Here is a 13,668-nt window from a genome sequence, read left to right on the forward strand (position 1 = left end):
AAATTACGTTTATTATCGACGGTTGTATTGGTGATATCGGAGGAGCTGACATTTGATGCAGGTTTAAGATCTTAAGTTCGGCGTTAGGCGGTTCAGCCTGAGTCATTACGTTTTCCATTTTTAGCCTACCCCTTGCTCCCGCTAAAGATTTTGGTTAACTTCACAGTGCAAGCTTCGTTTTTCTCTTTTATTCCACCGAATTTTTTCAATTCGCGATTACTTTCTCGTGAGCTTTAAGAAATGTATAAAACAAAAATAAATCTGACAGTTACAGCGCCAGTGAATGACTCAAACTGAACCCCCTCTCGGTCCGAAACGAGAGCCAGCTGGTGGGAAGCGCGGTCCCGCGAGCTGCATTCTGGGAAATGTAGTCCAGCAGGTGCGCGAAACCCGAGGCGCTTCCCCTTGGGCATTCTGGGAAGTGTAGTCCAGCAGCTGGGTACAGTCGGAGGCTCGGCGGCATTTCCGCTCCGGGAAGGCGAGGTCGGGGCCGAGATTGCTGGCCGTGAGGTGAGTTAACCCGCGTCCCTGCGGTCCCTCCGAGGCTTCTCGGCCTCGGCGTGGGGCCAGCAGCCAGCCGGCCCTCGCTCCTGGGGAAGGGGAGCCGCGGCCGGAGGCTGAGGGCGGGGACAGAGGCAGCGGCGGCAGAGTGCTACTGCTCGGCGGAGCCTCCGCGTCAGGGCGGGCGCGCGTGGCTAGCGGAGTTTGAAGGTCTCCCGCGCTCTCGGCGCCCTCAGCCTGGGTCCTGGACCTGCCAGCTGGCTCTGCGTCCGCCTCGCGGTAAACCCTGGGCGAGTGACAGAGCATCTCCTTGCCTTGGTTGCCTCTTGGCTAAAGAGCGTTAGTGTCTTCCCAGTGGTGGTCTGAGAATTAGATATGAAAGCTAAAAATCAGTGCCTAGTGCAGTATTGGATGGATCCATGAATTCTGTCATCATACTCGGGCCGCCTGTTGTTGGGAAGATCCTGAGAGCCCGCGTGGGCTTGGAGCCCCACCTGCAGCTCCGCTGGCCCTTCACTGATCTCTGCTGCGGGGCCGGTCCTGGATTCCTGGACTCTTCCGAGACACTTGTTTAGGAAGGAGAGTTATCTTCAGCCGGACCCTGAGGAAAGTTCTCCGTGGTTTATCGCAGAGAAACTATCGTGATTAGGCTTCGCAGAGTACCTGCAGCGTAGCGAGTCCTTAACTGTTCACAACGTGTCGTTAATTTAACAGATGCGTGTCGTTAATTTAAATGCAACAGGATTTCTTAGTCTGCGGTTTTTATTAGTCGTTATTTGCCTCCGTGCACACGGGAGAAGAAACTTTGTTGAGGCCCTTCCAGCTTAATAACATGCTCAAGTAATTACACCTGTTAAAATGGTGTAATTGGGGGGGAAAATCATGGCAGCTTATCATTAGCCGCAGAACAAATTATCTCTGGGACAACCAGTCAGAATTAGACTTTCCTAGGGTAACGGTAACTCATGGCTCTGAATTCTGGGTTTCATAAAACACTCATTTTCTGAACACATCTGCAAGGGAGGTTTTATGAAGCACAATAGCATCTGCTTGTCTGACACTGCAGGAAATAGGGAATACCGGCATTATTATGATCCCCATTTACAGGTGACTGGATTGAGGCACAGGAAGATTAACACCTCGCTCAGGGTTTACACTGCTAGGAAGTAGAAAGCAGTAAGTAGAAATGCAAAACTTGAACCCAGGGACTTTGGCCCCATTAAGTTATATTAAATTATATTGCCTGGATGTCTCTCATTACCTCTCCTACCCAGGCTCAGGAATCTACCAGAAGCACTTGGGTTAGGGACTGTTCATGAACAAAGGCAGCTGACTGAGGGGGCCCAGGGGATGCTGGAATCCAGCCCCTGTTCTAAGTTCTGCCTGGAGAAAGCAGCTTCCTGTTGGCACAAAGCGCCACACCGACTACCAGCTCCCTCCTGATGACTTTCCCTTCCACAGTTTTGCCTTTCCAGAGCTCTGCCTCTCCCCAGAAGGAAAAGGAGAAAAATGACCAAGTTCCAGGTAAGTTGGGTTTGCCTTTCTGTTACTTAAAATGACATTTCATAAAGATTGGATGCATTTTTCCCTTGCCTGGGAAGGGTAAAAAGGGACCCAAGGCACCTAATTGTTGTATACCAGGCTCTTTTTATTTCCAAATAATAGTGTGAAAAGTAATAGATATTTAAAAAAAAATAACTCCCACATTACAAACGTGTTTACGCATCAGCAGTTTTAATTGTCCCGCATTCTTTCTCATTTGTGTTGACATGTCTAGATTTATAATCATAGTTTAAGTACCATTTTGGGTTTTTCAAATGTAATTTTATATTACCTACAATTTAAATGGTCACATCATTTCCCAAAATTTACCTACTGCTTTATCCCATTCTCCATTTATATGTGGATTTTACCATTTTAAAGATGTTTGCAACAACAGTTTGCTAACATATAACCTTTCTTCCTGTACAGAAACAATGAGATTTCAGCCTTTTTTTTTCCCCACTCTTTAAAGTTCCAGGGACTCCATGGTTTTCTCACATGTGGTGCCTCACATTTTGTGATAAGAATGTCTAAAGTACGGTTTGGTGCAGCAGAGTCCACCTCAGACTGAACTCAGAGAAAATAATTTTAGTTGCTTTCAAACAAGAAGAGTTAGATTTGGAGTGTGCCTGGCTGGCTCAGTCCATAGAGCGTGCGACTCTTGATCTCGGGATCTTGAGTTCAAGCCCCACATTGGTCATAGAGCTCACTTAAAAATAAATAATTTTAAATAATAAAAAAAAGCTAGATTCCCTTTTTTATTTTAAGTTAAACTGTGTGTGTATTATAGTTAGATGTTTATTTTATTCATTGACATGTTAATATGTTTAGTTTTAAAAATCCTTAGTACTAGGGATTTGCCAGGCATTTACTCTGTGGAACAGCTGTGTGAGGATATAGATGGTCTTACCTGCATTTTAACATGAAGAAACAGATTTGTGAACCTTCAGATACCTACTGAAATCCACTCAGTGCCCAGTGACACTAAAGTTTCTGTTGTCTAAGCAGGGAGTTTCAGGTGTTTAATCACAGTAAATGGAAAGACCCAGAAGAAAAGAGACTTCTATTTGGGGACCTGAGGCAGGCTGCATGTGTGCATGTCTGGTAGGCGGAAGGCTACAAAAATAATATTGTCCTCAGCTAATTCCTTTCCTTAGTGGCTTTCTCTCCTTTGTCAGATATATCAACTAGTTGTTTAATATATAGATGCTCAGAACTCTAGCTAGAGTTGAGATAATTTTTATTGCCATACAGAAAAAGTTGTGAGACATATAGGAAACAGGAGCTGGGGGTGGGGTGAAGGTGGGAATTTATACATACTAGGAAAAAGGCTTAATATTCTCAGTAGGAATTTTACTGATATATAAGATACTCCAGTAGGATTATAAACAAAGGAAATGAGCAGGTAATATATTTTAAAAAATCAAAAGATTTTTTATTATTTGAATATAGTAAAGACAATTTTTTTAAATTAAATAAGTGGAGGGCGCCTGGGTGGCTCAGTTGGTTGAGTGTTTGACTCTTGGTTTCAGCTCAGGTCATGATCTCAGGGTCGTGAGATCAAGCCCTGAGTCAGGCTCCGAACTCAGCATAGAGTTGGCTTGAGATGCTTTCCCTCTCCCTCTGCCCCTCCCCCTGCTCGCATACACACACTCTCTAAAATAAATACTTTTTTAAAAATTAAAAAAAATTTAGTGGAAAAATTTTTAAAAAGTTTATCACTTACCAAATTACCCAAGATTTTAAAAATAAGATATTGTCCAATTTTGGCCAGAAGATAGAGAATCAGGGATACTTCTAATCTCTTATAGGAAGAGTTAATTGGGAAAATTGTCATTATATTAGCAAAATAAAGGTGCATATTTTTCAACAGTGCAATTGCCACTTCTTGGAACTTATCCTAGGGAAATAGGAAGCCACAAGACAGTTGGCTGAGATCTGTATAAAAATGTTTTCTGCAGCATTAATAATTAAAAAACATTGTTTCATTACTTGGAATCATTAAATATATTCTAGATCACCACTTTTATGGAATACTATGCAACGAGGAACAATGATGGTAGCAGTAATAATGATGGCTGACATTTGTTGAGTACTTAATGTGTGTCAGATGCTGTCCCTAAGTCCTTTATGTATTCTCTTTGGTCCTTTCAAGTACCTTATGATGTGGTACTATTACACAGATAAGGACATTGAAGTATTGAGAAGTTAGGTGACTTGACCAGGGTCCCAAAGCCAGTATTGGACAGAGCCTTAGAGGCATGTAGTCTCCAGAACATATGCTCTTAACCTTGACACTGAATGCTGCTGTGGTTGACAGATAGGGCATGCTCCTGAGATCATAGAGAATGAACTGTGCGCCTGCCTGGGAGGGGTGCTGAAGGCCTGTTAGATGTGCACACGTGGACAAAATAGTGGTACTGCCCAGTGAGAGAAGGAGACAGGCACTATTAAATACTGTTGGGATGAATTCCTGCAACATTTCTTATAAAATTTGGCACTATCAGTCAAGTTCTAAAACGTGTATATACCATGATTTGATCATGACAGTTCTAGAGACTTAACTATATAAAGGGCACCATGTCACATGTACATAGGTATTTTTCTTTTTCTTCTCTTTTCTTCCCCTCCCCCCATGACTCTCGAATTTTTGGTATGATTGTGGAAGGGGAGGAGGAGAAACTATTAAGAAGAGTTGCTCAGATCCCTCAGAATCTGGAACAACTTCCCACATAGCTCCTCCACCTCCTCAGTGTTACCCTGCTCCCCGTGGCCACCGGGTGCGAGATTGAGGTTGCGTGTGCTCGGTGTTGTAGGAGACAGTGACATTCAAGGACGTGGCCGTGGTCTTCAGTGAGGAGGAGCTGGGGCTGCTGGATTCCACCCAGAAGAAGCTGTACCGAGATGTGATGCTGGAGAACTTCAGAAACCTGGTCTCTGTGGGTGAGCACAGGATTTTTCTGTAACTCATCCCCTCAAGCAGGGTTTCTTAACCTTGGCACTATTGACATTTGGGGGCAGATGATTCTTTGTTTTAAGGACTGTCCTGTGGATATTAGGATGTTTAGTGGCATCCCTGGCCTCTGCCCATTAGTTCATGGCTTCAGGACTCCTCAGAGACCAGAGTTTTCCAGTCCCTTTGGAGAATGGAGACAAGACATTTCTAGTCTTTTTCCAAGGCAGACGTTGTCACATGTAAATGAACTATAAATGAACAGTTAAGCTTGTCTTCACCTGGCTCCATATTTCATAGATATTTTTTATAAGCTTGTCTTCACCTGGCTCCATATTTCATAGATATTTTTTAAACGTGTAGATCATGACCTATTGGTGGGTCAGGAAACTAATTTAGTAAGTTGCATCAGCAGTCTTACAGAATACTTACAGTACTGAGTAATAGTATCAGAGCTCCTTAGAATGGTGCACGTTGGTGCACATGGTAGCAGTAACAGCAGGCTGTTTCTAGTGAGGGGTGTCAGACTGGGAAGGATGTGACAAAAACAGACATTGGTTAGAAACCGCTCATTTGAGGGGTGCCTGGGGGTATCAGTCGGGTAAGCATCTGACTCTTGACTTTGGCTCAGCTTACGATCTCAAGGTTGTGAGATGGAGCCCTGAGTGGGGCTCTGAACTTGGCATGGAGTCTGCTTAGATTCTCTCCCTCTGTACCTCCCTCCACCCCCTCTTAAAAAAAAAAAGAAGAAACAGTTCATTTGATCATTTATTTCCAGACTTTGTGTGGTAATGATGTATCTCTAATGATACCAAGTGTATTTCTTACTATGGGTGGTGATAAGAAAGTGTTTGATAAACACTGCTTTGGGGAGGGGTAAGCCTTATCGTATTATGGGATGAGAACCAAAATTTTTCAGTACTTTTGCCCTTAATGTTTTTCACTTTTATCTTATCTTTTTATAGGGCATTCATCCTCCAAACCAGATATGATATCCCAGTTGGAGAGAGAGGAAAAGCTTTGCATTAAGGAGATCCACACTGAGAGAGGTAGGCACTCGGGTAAAAATTGTGCAGCTGGGGTCTTTGTAGGTGGCAGCACCATCGTTCTGCCTGTATTCTGGATAATCTTCATGCAGCAGCCAGAGAGACCCTTTGAAAACATTAATCATATCATGTCACTCATCTGTTTCAAACCCTCCACAGGCTTCTCCCTTCCCTCAGAATAAAACTGAAAGTGTTCGTGGCACCAGGGTGGCTCAGTCATTTAAACATCCAACTTGGTTTGGGCTCAGGTCATAATCTCAGGGTTGTGAGATTGAGCCCTGCATTGGGCTCCATGCTCAGTTTGGAGTCTGCTTGAGATTCTCTCTCTCCCTCTGCCCCTGCCTGTGCTCTCTCTCTCTCAAAACAAAACAAAAACCAAAATGGGTGCCTGGGTAGCTCAGTTGGTTAAGTGCTTTCAGCTAAGGTCATGATCCTAGAGTCTCAGGATCAAGCCCTGCCATCAGGCTCCCTGCTCAGTGGGGAGTCTGCCTCTTCCTCTGCCCCTCACCCTACTCATGCTCTCTCTCTCTCAAATAAATAAATAAAATCTTTAAAAAAAAAAAACAAAAAGAAAAACCAAAGTGTTCAAGCGGCCTGGAAGGCCCTCTGGTATGTGCTCATTCCCCCAGCTTAAACATTCATTCTACCTTTTTCTCCAGTCATCTCCCCCCACCCCACTGCTGTGTCTGCCAGCCTCACTTTTGCCTCAGACAGCACAAATATGCTCTACATCAGGACCTTTTCCATTCTCTTCTCTGGCTGGAATGCTGCCAGCCCGTACACATCCAGTCGCTCTGGCTTTCTTACTCATGTCGGTGAGAAGTCCTTTCTTCCAAGGCCTTCTCTGACCACCGCTTAAAATGCCATCTCCCGTCACTCTCCATATCCTTGACTTGCCTTAATTGTGTGTAAGCGCTATACCACCAGGCTTACTAGCATATATGATGTTTAAATTGTGGTAAAATATACATAACATTAAATTTATTTTAACCATCTCTAAACGTACAGTACAGCCCAGCGGCATTAAGTACATTCACGTTGTTGTGCAACCGTCAACACTGTCCATCTCCAGAATGTTTCCATCATCCCAGACTGAACTCGCCACATCAAACAATGACTCCCTGTTCTTCCCTTACCCCAGTTCCTAGTAACCACCGTTCTCCTTTCTGTGTCTATGGATTTGACTCTTTCAAGTACCTCACATAAGTGGAATCATGCAGTATTTGCCATTGGTGTCTGGTTTATTTCTCTTAGCATAATGTCTTCGAGGGTGATCGTGTCGTATGTCAGAATTTCCTTTTTTCATGACTAATATTTCACTGTACATACCACATTTTCTTCATCCGTTGATGGACGTTTGGGTTGTTTGTACCATTTGGTTATTGTGAATAATGCTGCTGTGAACATGGGTGTACAAATATCTGTTCAAGTCCCTGCTTTCCATTTTTTGTGTACATACCCAGAATAGAAATGCTGGATTGTATGGTAATTTTAAAAAAATTTTTATTTGAGGGCGCCTGGGTGGCTCAGTCATTAAGCGTCTGCTTTCGGCTCAGGTCATGATCCCAGGGTCCTGGGATCAAGCCCCACATCGGGCTCCCTGCTCCGCGGGAAGCCTGCTTCTCCCTCTCCCACTCCCCCTGCTTGTGTTCCCTCTCTGGCTGGGTCTCTCTGTCAAATAAATAAATAAAATCTTTAAAAAAAATAAAAACTAAAAATTTTATTTATTTGAGAGAGAGAGAGTGCATGCATGCACGGGGTTGGGGGGGGCAAAGGGGCAGAGGGAGAGAGAGAAGCAGACTCCGTTGAGCGGAAGTCTACCAAAGGCAGATACTTAACTGACTGAGCCACCCAGGCACGCCTCATATGGTAATTCTATTTTTAATTTTTGAGGAACTGCCATACTGTTTTTCACAATAGCCACACTATTTTATGTTCCCACCAGCGATACACAGGATTCCAGTTCTCATCCTCACCGACATTTGTTGTTTCCTGTCCTGTGGGAGTTTTTTCTTAATAATAACCACCTTAATGGGTATGAAGTGGTATCTTGTTTTGATATGCATTTCTCCAATAATTAGTGATACTGAGCGTCTTTTCATGTGCTTATTAGCCATTCGGGTGTCTTCTTTGGAGAAATGTCTGGGCAAGTCTCTTGTCCATTTTTGAGTCAGGTTGGTGGTTTTCTGTTGAGTTTTAGGAGTTCTCTGTATTCTGAATATTAATCCCTTACTGGATATGTGATTTGCAAGTATTTTCTCATTCTGTGTGTGGCCTTTTTACTCTACTGATAGTGTCCTTTGATGCATAAGAATTTTTAATTTTCATGACATTTTCAAAGTGTTTCTTTTATTACCTGTGCCTTTAGAATATTATCCAAGAAATCATTGTCAAGTCCAGTATCATAAAGCTTTTGCCCTATGTTTTCTCCTAGTAGTTTTATAGTTTTAGCTCCTGTGTTTAGATCTTTGATGCATTTTGAAGTAATTTTTGAATATAGAATAAGGAAGCGTCTGACTTCATTCTTTTGCATGTGGATATCCAATTTCTCTAGCACCATTTATTGAAAAGACTGCCCTTTTCCCATTGAATGGTCTTGGCACCCTTGTCAAAAACCATTTGACTTTGTATGTGATGGTTTAGTTCTGAGCTCTCTAGACTATTCCCTTGGTCTGTATGTCTTTATGCCAGTACCCCACTGTTTTGACTACTGCAGCTTTATAGCAAGTTTTGAAACTAGGAAGTGATTACCTCCAACATTTTTTTTTTTTAAAGGTTGTTTTGGCTACTCAGGATCCCTTGAGATTCCATGTGAATCTTAGGATGGATTTTTCTGTTTCTGTATTGTTGGGATTTTGATAGAGATTGCACTGAATCTGTAGATCCTAAACCTTCCAATCCATGAACATGGTCTGTCATTCAATTTTTTTGTTTTTAATTTATCAGTGTTTTGTAGTTTTCAGTGTACATGTCTTTTACCTCCTTGGTTAATTCCCAAGTAGTTTATTCTTTATGATGCTATTGTATATGGAATTGTTTTCTTAATATCCTTTTAGATTGTTCATTGTTTATATATAGAAATGCAACTGATTTTGTGCATGACTTTGTACCTTGCTACTTTGCTGAATTCATTTATTAAACAGTTTTTATATGGAATCTTAAGCATTTTCCACATATCATATCATCTATGAACAGTTTTACTTCTTGCTTTCCAATTTGGATGCCTTTTATTTCTTGCCCATTTCTCTGGCTAAAACTTCCAGTACTATGTTGAATATTAGGGACAGAAGTAGGCATCCTTGCCTTATTCCTAATATTAGAGGAAAAGCTTTCATTCTTTCACCATTGAGTCTGATGTGTACTGTGTGTTTTTCATTTAAGACTTTTATTATGTTGAGGCAGTTTCCTTCTATTCCTAGTTTGTTGAGTGTTTTTATCATGAAAGTATTTTGAGTTTTGTCATATGCTTTTACTACATCAACTGAGATGGTTATGCCGTTTTTTCCTTTATTCTGTGAATGTGGCATATCACATTGATTTTTTTGTGTGTCAGACCATCCTTGCATGTCAGGAATAAATCCCACTTGGTCATGTGGTAGTATTCTTTTAATATACTACTGAATTTCATTTGCTAGTATTTTTTAGATCAGTGTTCATGAGGGATATTTGTCTTTAGTTTCTTTTCTTACTGTGTCTCTGTCTGGCTTTAGTGTCAGGCAGTACTGGCCTTACAGAATCAGTAGGAAGTGTTCCTTCCTCTGCCGTTTTTTGGAAAAGTTTAACAAGGATTGATATTCTCCATTTTTATTTTTTAAAAGATTTTTATTTATTTGAGAGACAGAACGAGAGAGATCACAGAGGGAGAGGGAGAAGCAGGCTCCCCGCTGAGCAGGGAGCCTGACATGGGGTCTGACCCCAGGACCCTGGAATCACAACCAGAGCCAAAGGCAGATGCTTAACCAACTGAGCCACCCAGGCACCCCAAGGATTGGTATTCTTTAAATGATTGGTAGAATTCACCAGTGTAACCATCTGGTCCCTGCTTTTCTTTGTTGGGAAGTTTTTGATCACTTATTCAGTCTTTGTAGTAGTTATAGGTCCACTTAGGCTTTCTGTTTCTTTGTGATTCAGTCTTAGGTTTGTTTCTAGGAATTTGTCCATTTTGTCTAGGTTATCCAATTTATTGGCATACAATTATTCATAGTGCTGTCTTAAAATCTTTTTTGTTCCTCTACAGTCAGTAGTAACATCCCCACTTTCTAATTTTAGTAATTTGAGTCTTCTCTCTTTTCTTAGCCACTCTAGCTAAATTTTTGTCTATTTTGTTGATCTTTTGAAGAACCAACTGTTGTTTCTCATTGATTTTCTCTATTGTTTTTCAATTCTGTATTTTATTTATCTCTGCCCTTTGTTATTTCCTTCTGCTAGCTTTAGGTGTTTAGTTCTTTTTCTTTTCTTTTTTTTTTAGAGAGAGAGTGTGCGCATGAGCAGGGGTGGAGGGCAGAGGGAGAGGAAGAGAGAATCTCAAGCAGGCTTCACACTCAGTGCAGAGCCTGATGTGGGGCTTGGTCCCATGACCTTGAGATCATGACCAGAGCTGAAATCAAGAGTTGGACACTCTACTGTTTGAGCTATCCTGGCACCCCAGTTTGTTCTTTTTTTAGTTCCTTATGATGTAAAGTTTCATTGTTGATTTGAGATCTTTTTAATTTTTTCCAGTATTATTGAGGTAAAATTGACATATAACACTGTCCACATTGTACAACATAATGATTTGATATTTGTATATATTACAAAATGATTAATAAGCTTAGTTAACATGCATTACCTCATATAGTTAATTTTTTTCCTTGTGATGAAAACTTTTAAGATCTACTCTTTAGAAACTTTTAAACATATAATACAGTATCGTTAACTATAGTTATCATGTTGTACATCTCCAGAACTTACCTTTTTTTTTAAAGATTTATTTGAGAGAGAGGAGGGGAGAGGCAGAGAGAGAGAGAGAAAGATAGGGAAGGACTTTTGCCATTTTATTTGTTTCATGTATGTCTTTTTTTTAATTTAAATTCAATTAGCCAATATATCATTAGTTTCAGATGTAGCATTCAGTAATTCATCAGTTGTGTATAATACTGAGTGCTCATCACATCACATGCCCTCCTTAATGCCTAGCACCCAGTTAAATTCAATTAGCCAACATATAGCACATCATTAGTCTCAGATATAGTGTTCAACAATTTATCAGTTGCATATAACACCAGTGTCTTAAACCTTTTTTGCCCCTATTTCATTATCACATTTGTTTGTGTTTGATTTTTTTTGTAGTGACACATTTCAATTCTATAATTTTTTAAAGATTTATTTATTTTAGGGCGCCTGGGTGGCTCAGTTGGTTAAGCAACTGCCTTTGGCTCAGGTCATGATCCTGGAGCCCCGGGATTGAGTCCCGCATTGGGCTCCCCACTCAGCGGGGAGTCTGCTTCTCCCTCTGACCCTCCCCCCTCTCATGCTCTCTCTCTCTCTCATTCTCTCTCTCAAATAAGTAAATAAATAAAATCTTAAAAAAAAAGATTTATTTTAGGGGCGCTGGGTGGCTCAGTCATTAAGTGTCTGCCTTTGGCTCAGGTCATGATCCCAGGGTCCTGGGATCGAGCCCCGCATCGGGCTCCCTGCTCAGCCAGGAGTCTGCTTCTCCCTCTCCCACTCCCCCTGCTGTGTTCCCTCTCTCGCTGTGTTTCTCTCTGTCAAATAAATAAAAAAAAATCTTTAAAAAAGAAAGATTTATTTTAGAGAGAGACCATGTAAGCAGTGGGAGGAGCTGGGTGGAGGGTAAAGAATCCTCAAGCAGACTCTCCACAGAGCACAGATGCAGGGCTCAGTCCCACGACCCTGAGATGATGACCTGAGCTGAAATCAAAGAGTCAGACCCTTAACCAACTGAGCCACTCAGGCACCCCTCAATTGTGTAATTCTTACACCAGTTCTAACATGTGGAGGTTATTGCCATACTAAGCAATTAGTCAAGATACCAGCTGGGTGTCATACATTTCTACTCAATTTTGACACCATCTGTCTAGAAATATAGCATCAGATCCTACAGGTTAAGGGCTTGGTCCTACAAGATTCTCACTCCTCACCCTTCAACGGCCTTTCAACAGCCAGTCACAAGTCCAGGTTGTTAACTGTGCTTTAGAGGTTCCTGCAGCCCCCACCTCGGGTTCAGTTAATTTGCTCAGTGGCTCACAGAACTCAGAGATATAGTTTATTTACTAGATTGTCAGTTTATTCTAAAAGGATATAACCCAGAACAGCCACACGGAAGAGATGCACAGGGCAAAGTATGTGGGAAGGGGTGCGGAGCTTCCAGGCTCTCTCTGAGCTCACCACTCTCCCTGCATGTCCACTGACCTGAAAGCTCACTGAACCCCTTCCTTTCAGGTTTTTAGGGAGGCTTCATTACTTAGGCATGATCAGTTAGGTCATTGGCTATTAGTGATTGATTCAGCCTTCTGCCCCTCTCCCTTTCCCAGAGGTCAGGAGGTGGGACTGAAAGTTCCAAACCTCTAGTCATGGTTGATTGCCCCACATCATGGCAACCAGCCTGCCATCCTTAGGGGATTTCCAAAAGTCACCTCATTAACCTAAACTCAGATATAGTTGAAAGAGGTTTATTAGAAAGTACAGGACCCATGTCACCTGTATGGCTGCAGAAGGGTTTCAGGAACTGAGAACAAAAGACCAAATATTATAACAGAGATATTCCTGTTGTTCTTTTGTCTTAGGAAATTCTAAGGGTTTTGGGATGTGGGCCAGGAACTGATGACCAAAATACATATTATAAATCACAATATCATATTTTATAGTATTCAGTGGATATGTTTTATTAATCTTTAATTTTTCAGAAGTTTATTTTTTGATGCTAAATAGAACTGTTTCATTTTTCAGTTATTTGCTTTTACAACTTAGGAATATAATCAGTTTTTGACGTCAACCTTGTAGGCTGCAGTCTTCCCATGTTGGTATATTCTAGAGGCATTTTTGTACTTTTTTTTACATTCCTAAAGATTTTCTATGTAGAAAATTGTGACACAAAAATGTACATTCTTTCTTCTTTTCCAACGTGAACACCTTTTTTTGATGGCTAGTTTGTTCACCTGAATGCATGTGGACAGCATTCAGTCTTTCACCACTGATAATGGTGTGAGCCACAGGTTTTCTTATTGCGTTGAGTTCCCGTCTGTTCTTAGTTTCAGAATTTTTATCATGAATGGGGATCAGTATATGTATATATGTATTTCATAATATGCTTAGTCTGCATTTACTGAGATGATCATAAGATTTTCTTCTTTATGCTGTGAATATGGTAAAATGCATTGGTGATTTCACATGTTAAAACAACCTTGCATTCCTTCTACTAAACAAAATTCAGCTGACTACATTTTCAAGATCTTACTGGCTTTATTCAGTGATTCATGAATCCGGCAACATTCATTACAGGAGATAGAAAAGCTCCCTGAGGAGCTATATAAAATAAGAGACTTTTATAGGCAGAAGGGAACAGGAACCAGGAAGTTAGATGAGGCAAAAAGAAAAAAAAAAAAGCCAATTGATTATTGCAGGGTT

The 13,668-nt window shown here is 41.3% G+C and overlaps 1 protein-coding gene across 1 annotated transcript in view; it reads left to right on the plus strand.

Annotated features, from left to right (window-relative positions):
- Positions 1 to 427: 427 nt before the first annotated feature.
- Positions 428 to 13,668, plus strand: part of ZNF235 (zinc finger protein 235) — a 37,217-nt gene continuing 23,976 nt past the window's right edge. Inside the window, exons 1-4 of the mRNA XM_025849502.2 lie at positions 428 to 510; positions 1,963 to 2,025; positions 4,860 to 4,986; positions 5,962 to 6,045. Coding sequence (XP_025705287.1) covers positions 2,011 to 2,025; positions 4,860 to 4,986; positions 5,962 to 6,045 — 226 coding nt within the window. The 5' untranslated portion in view covers positions 428 to 510; positions 1,963 to 2,010. The remainder of the gene's footprint in view (positions 511 to 1,962; positions 2,026 to 4,859; positions 4,987 to 5,961; positions 6,046 to 13,668) is intronic.

The sequence above is a fragment of the Callorhinus ursinus genome, unplaced genomic scaffold, assembly GCF_003265705.2.
Source record: "Callorhinus ursinus isolate GAN/ISIS: 27379988/994484 unplaced genomic scaffold, GSC_fseal_2.0 scaffold71, whole genome shotgun sequence".
NCBI classification, from domain to species: Eukaryota; Metazoa; Chordata; class Mammalia; order Carnivora; family Otariidae; genus Callorhinus; species Callorhinus ursinus.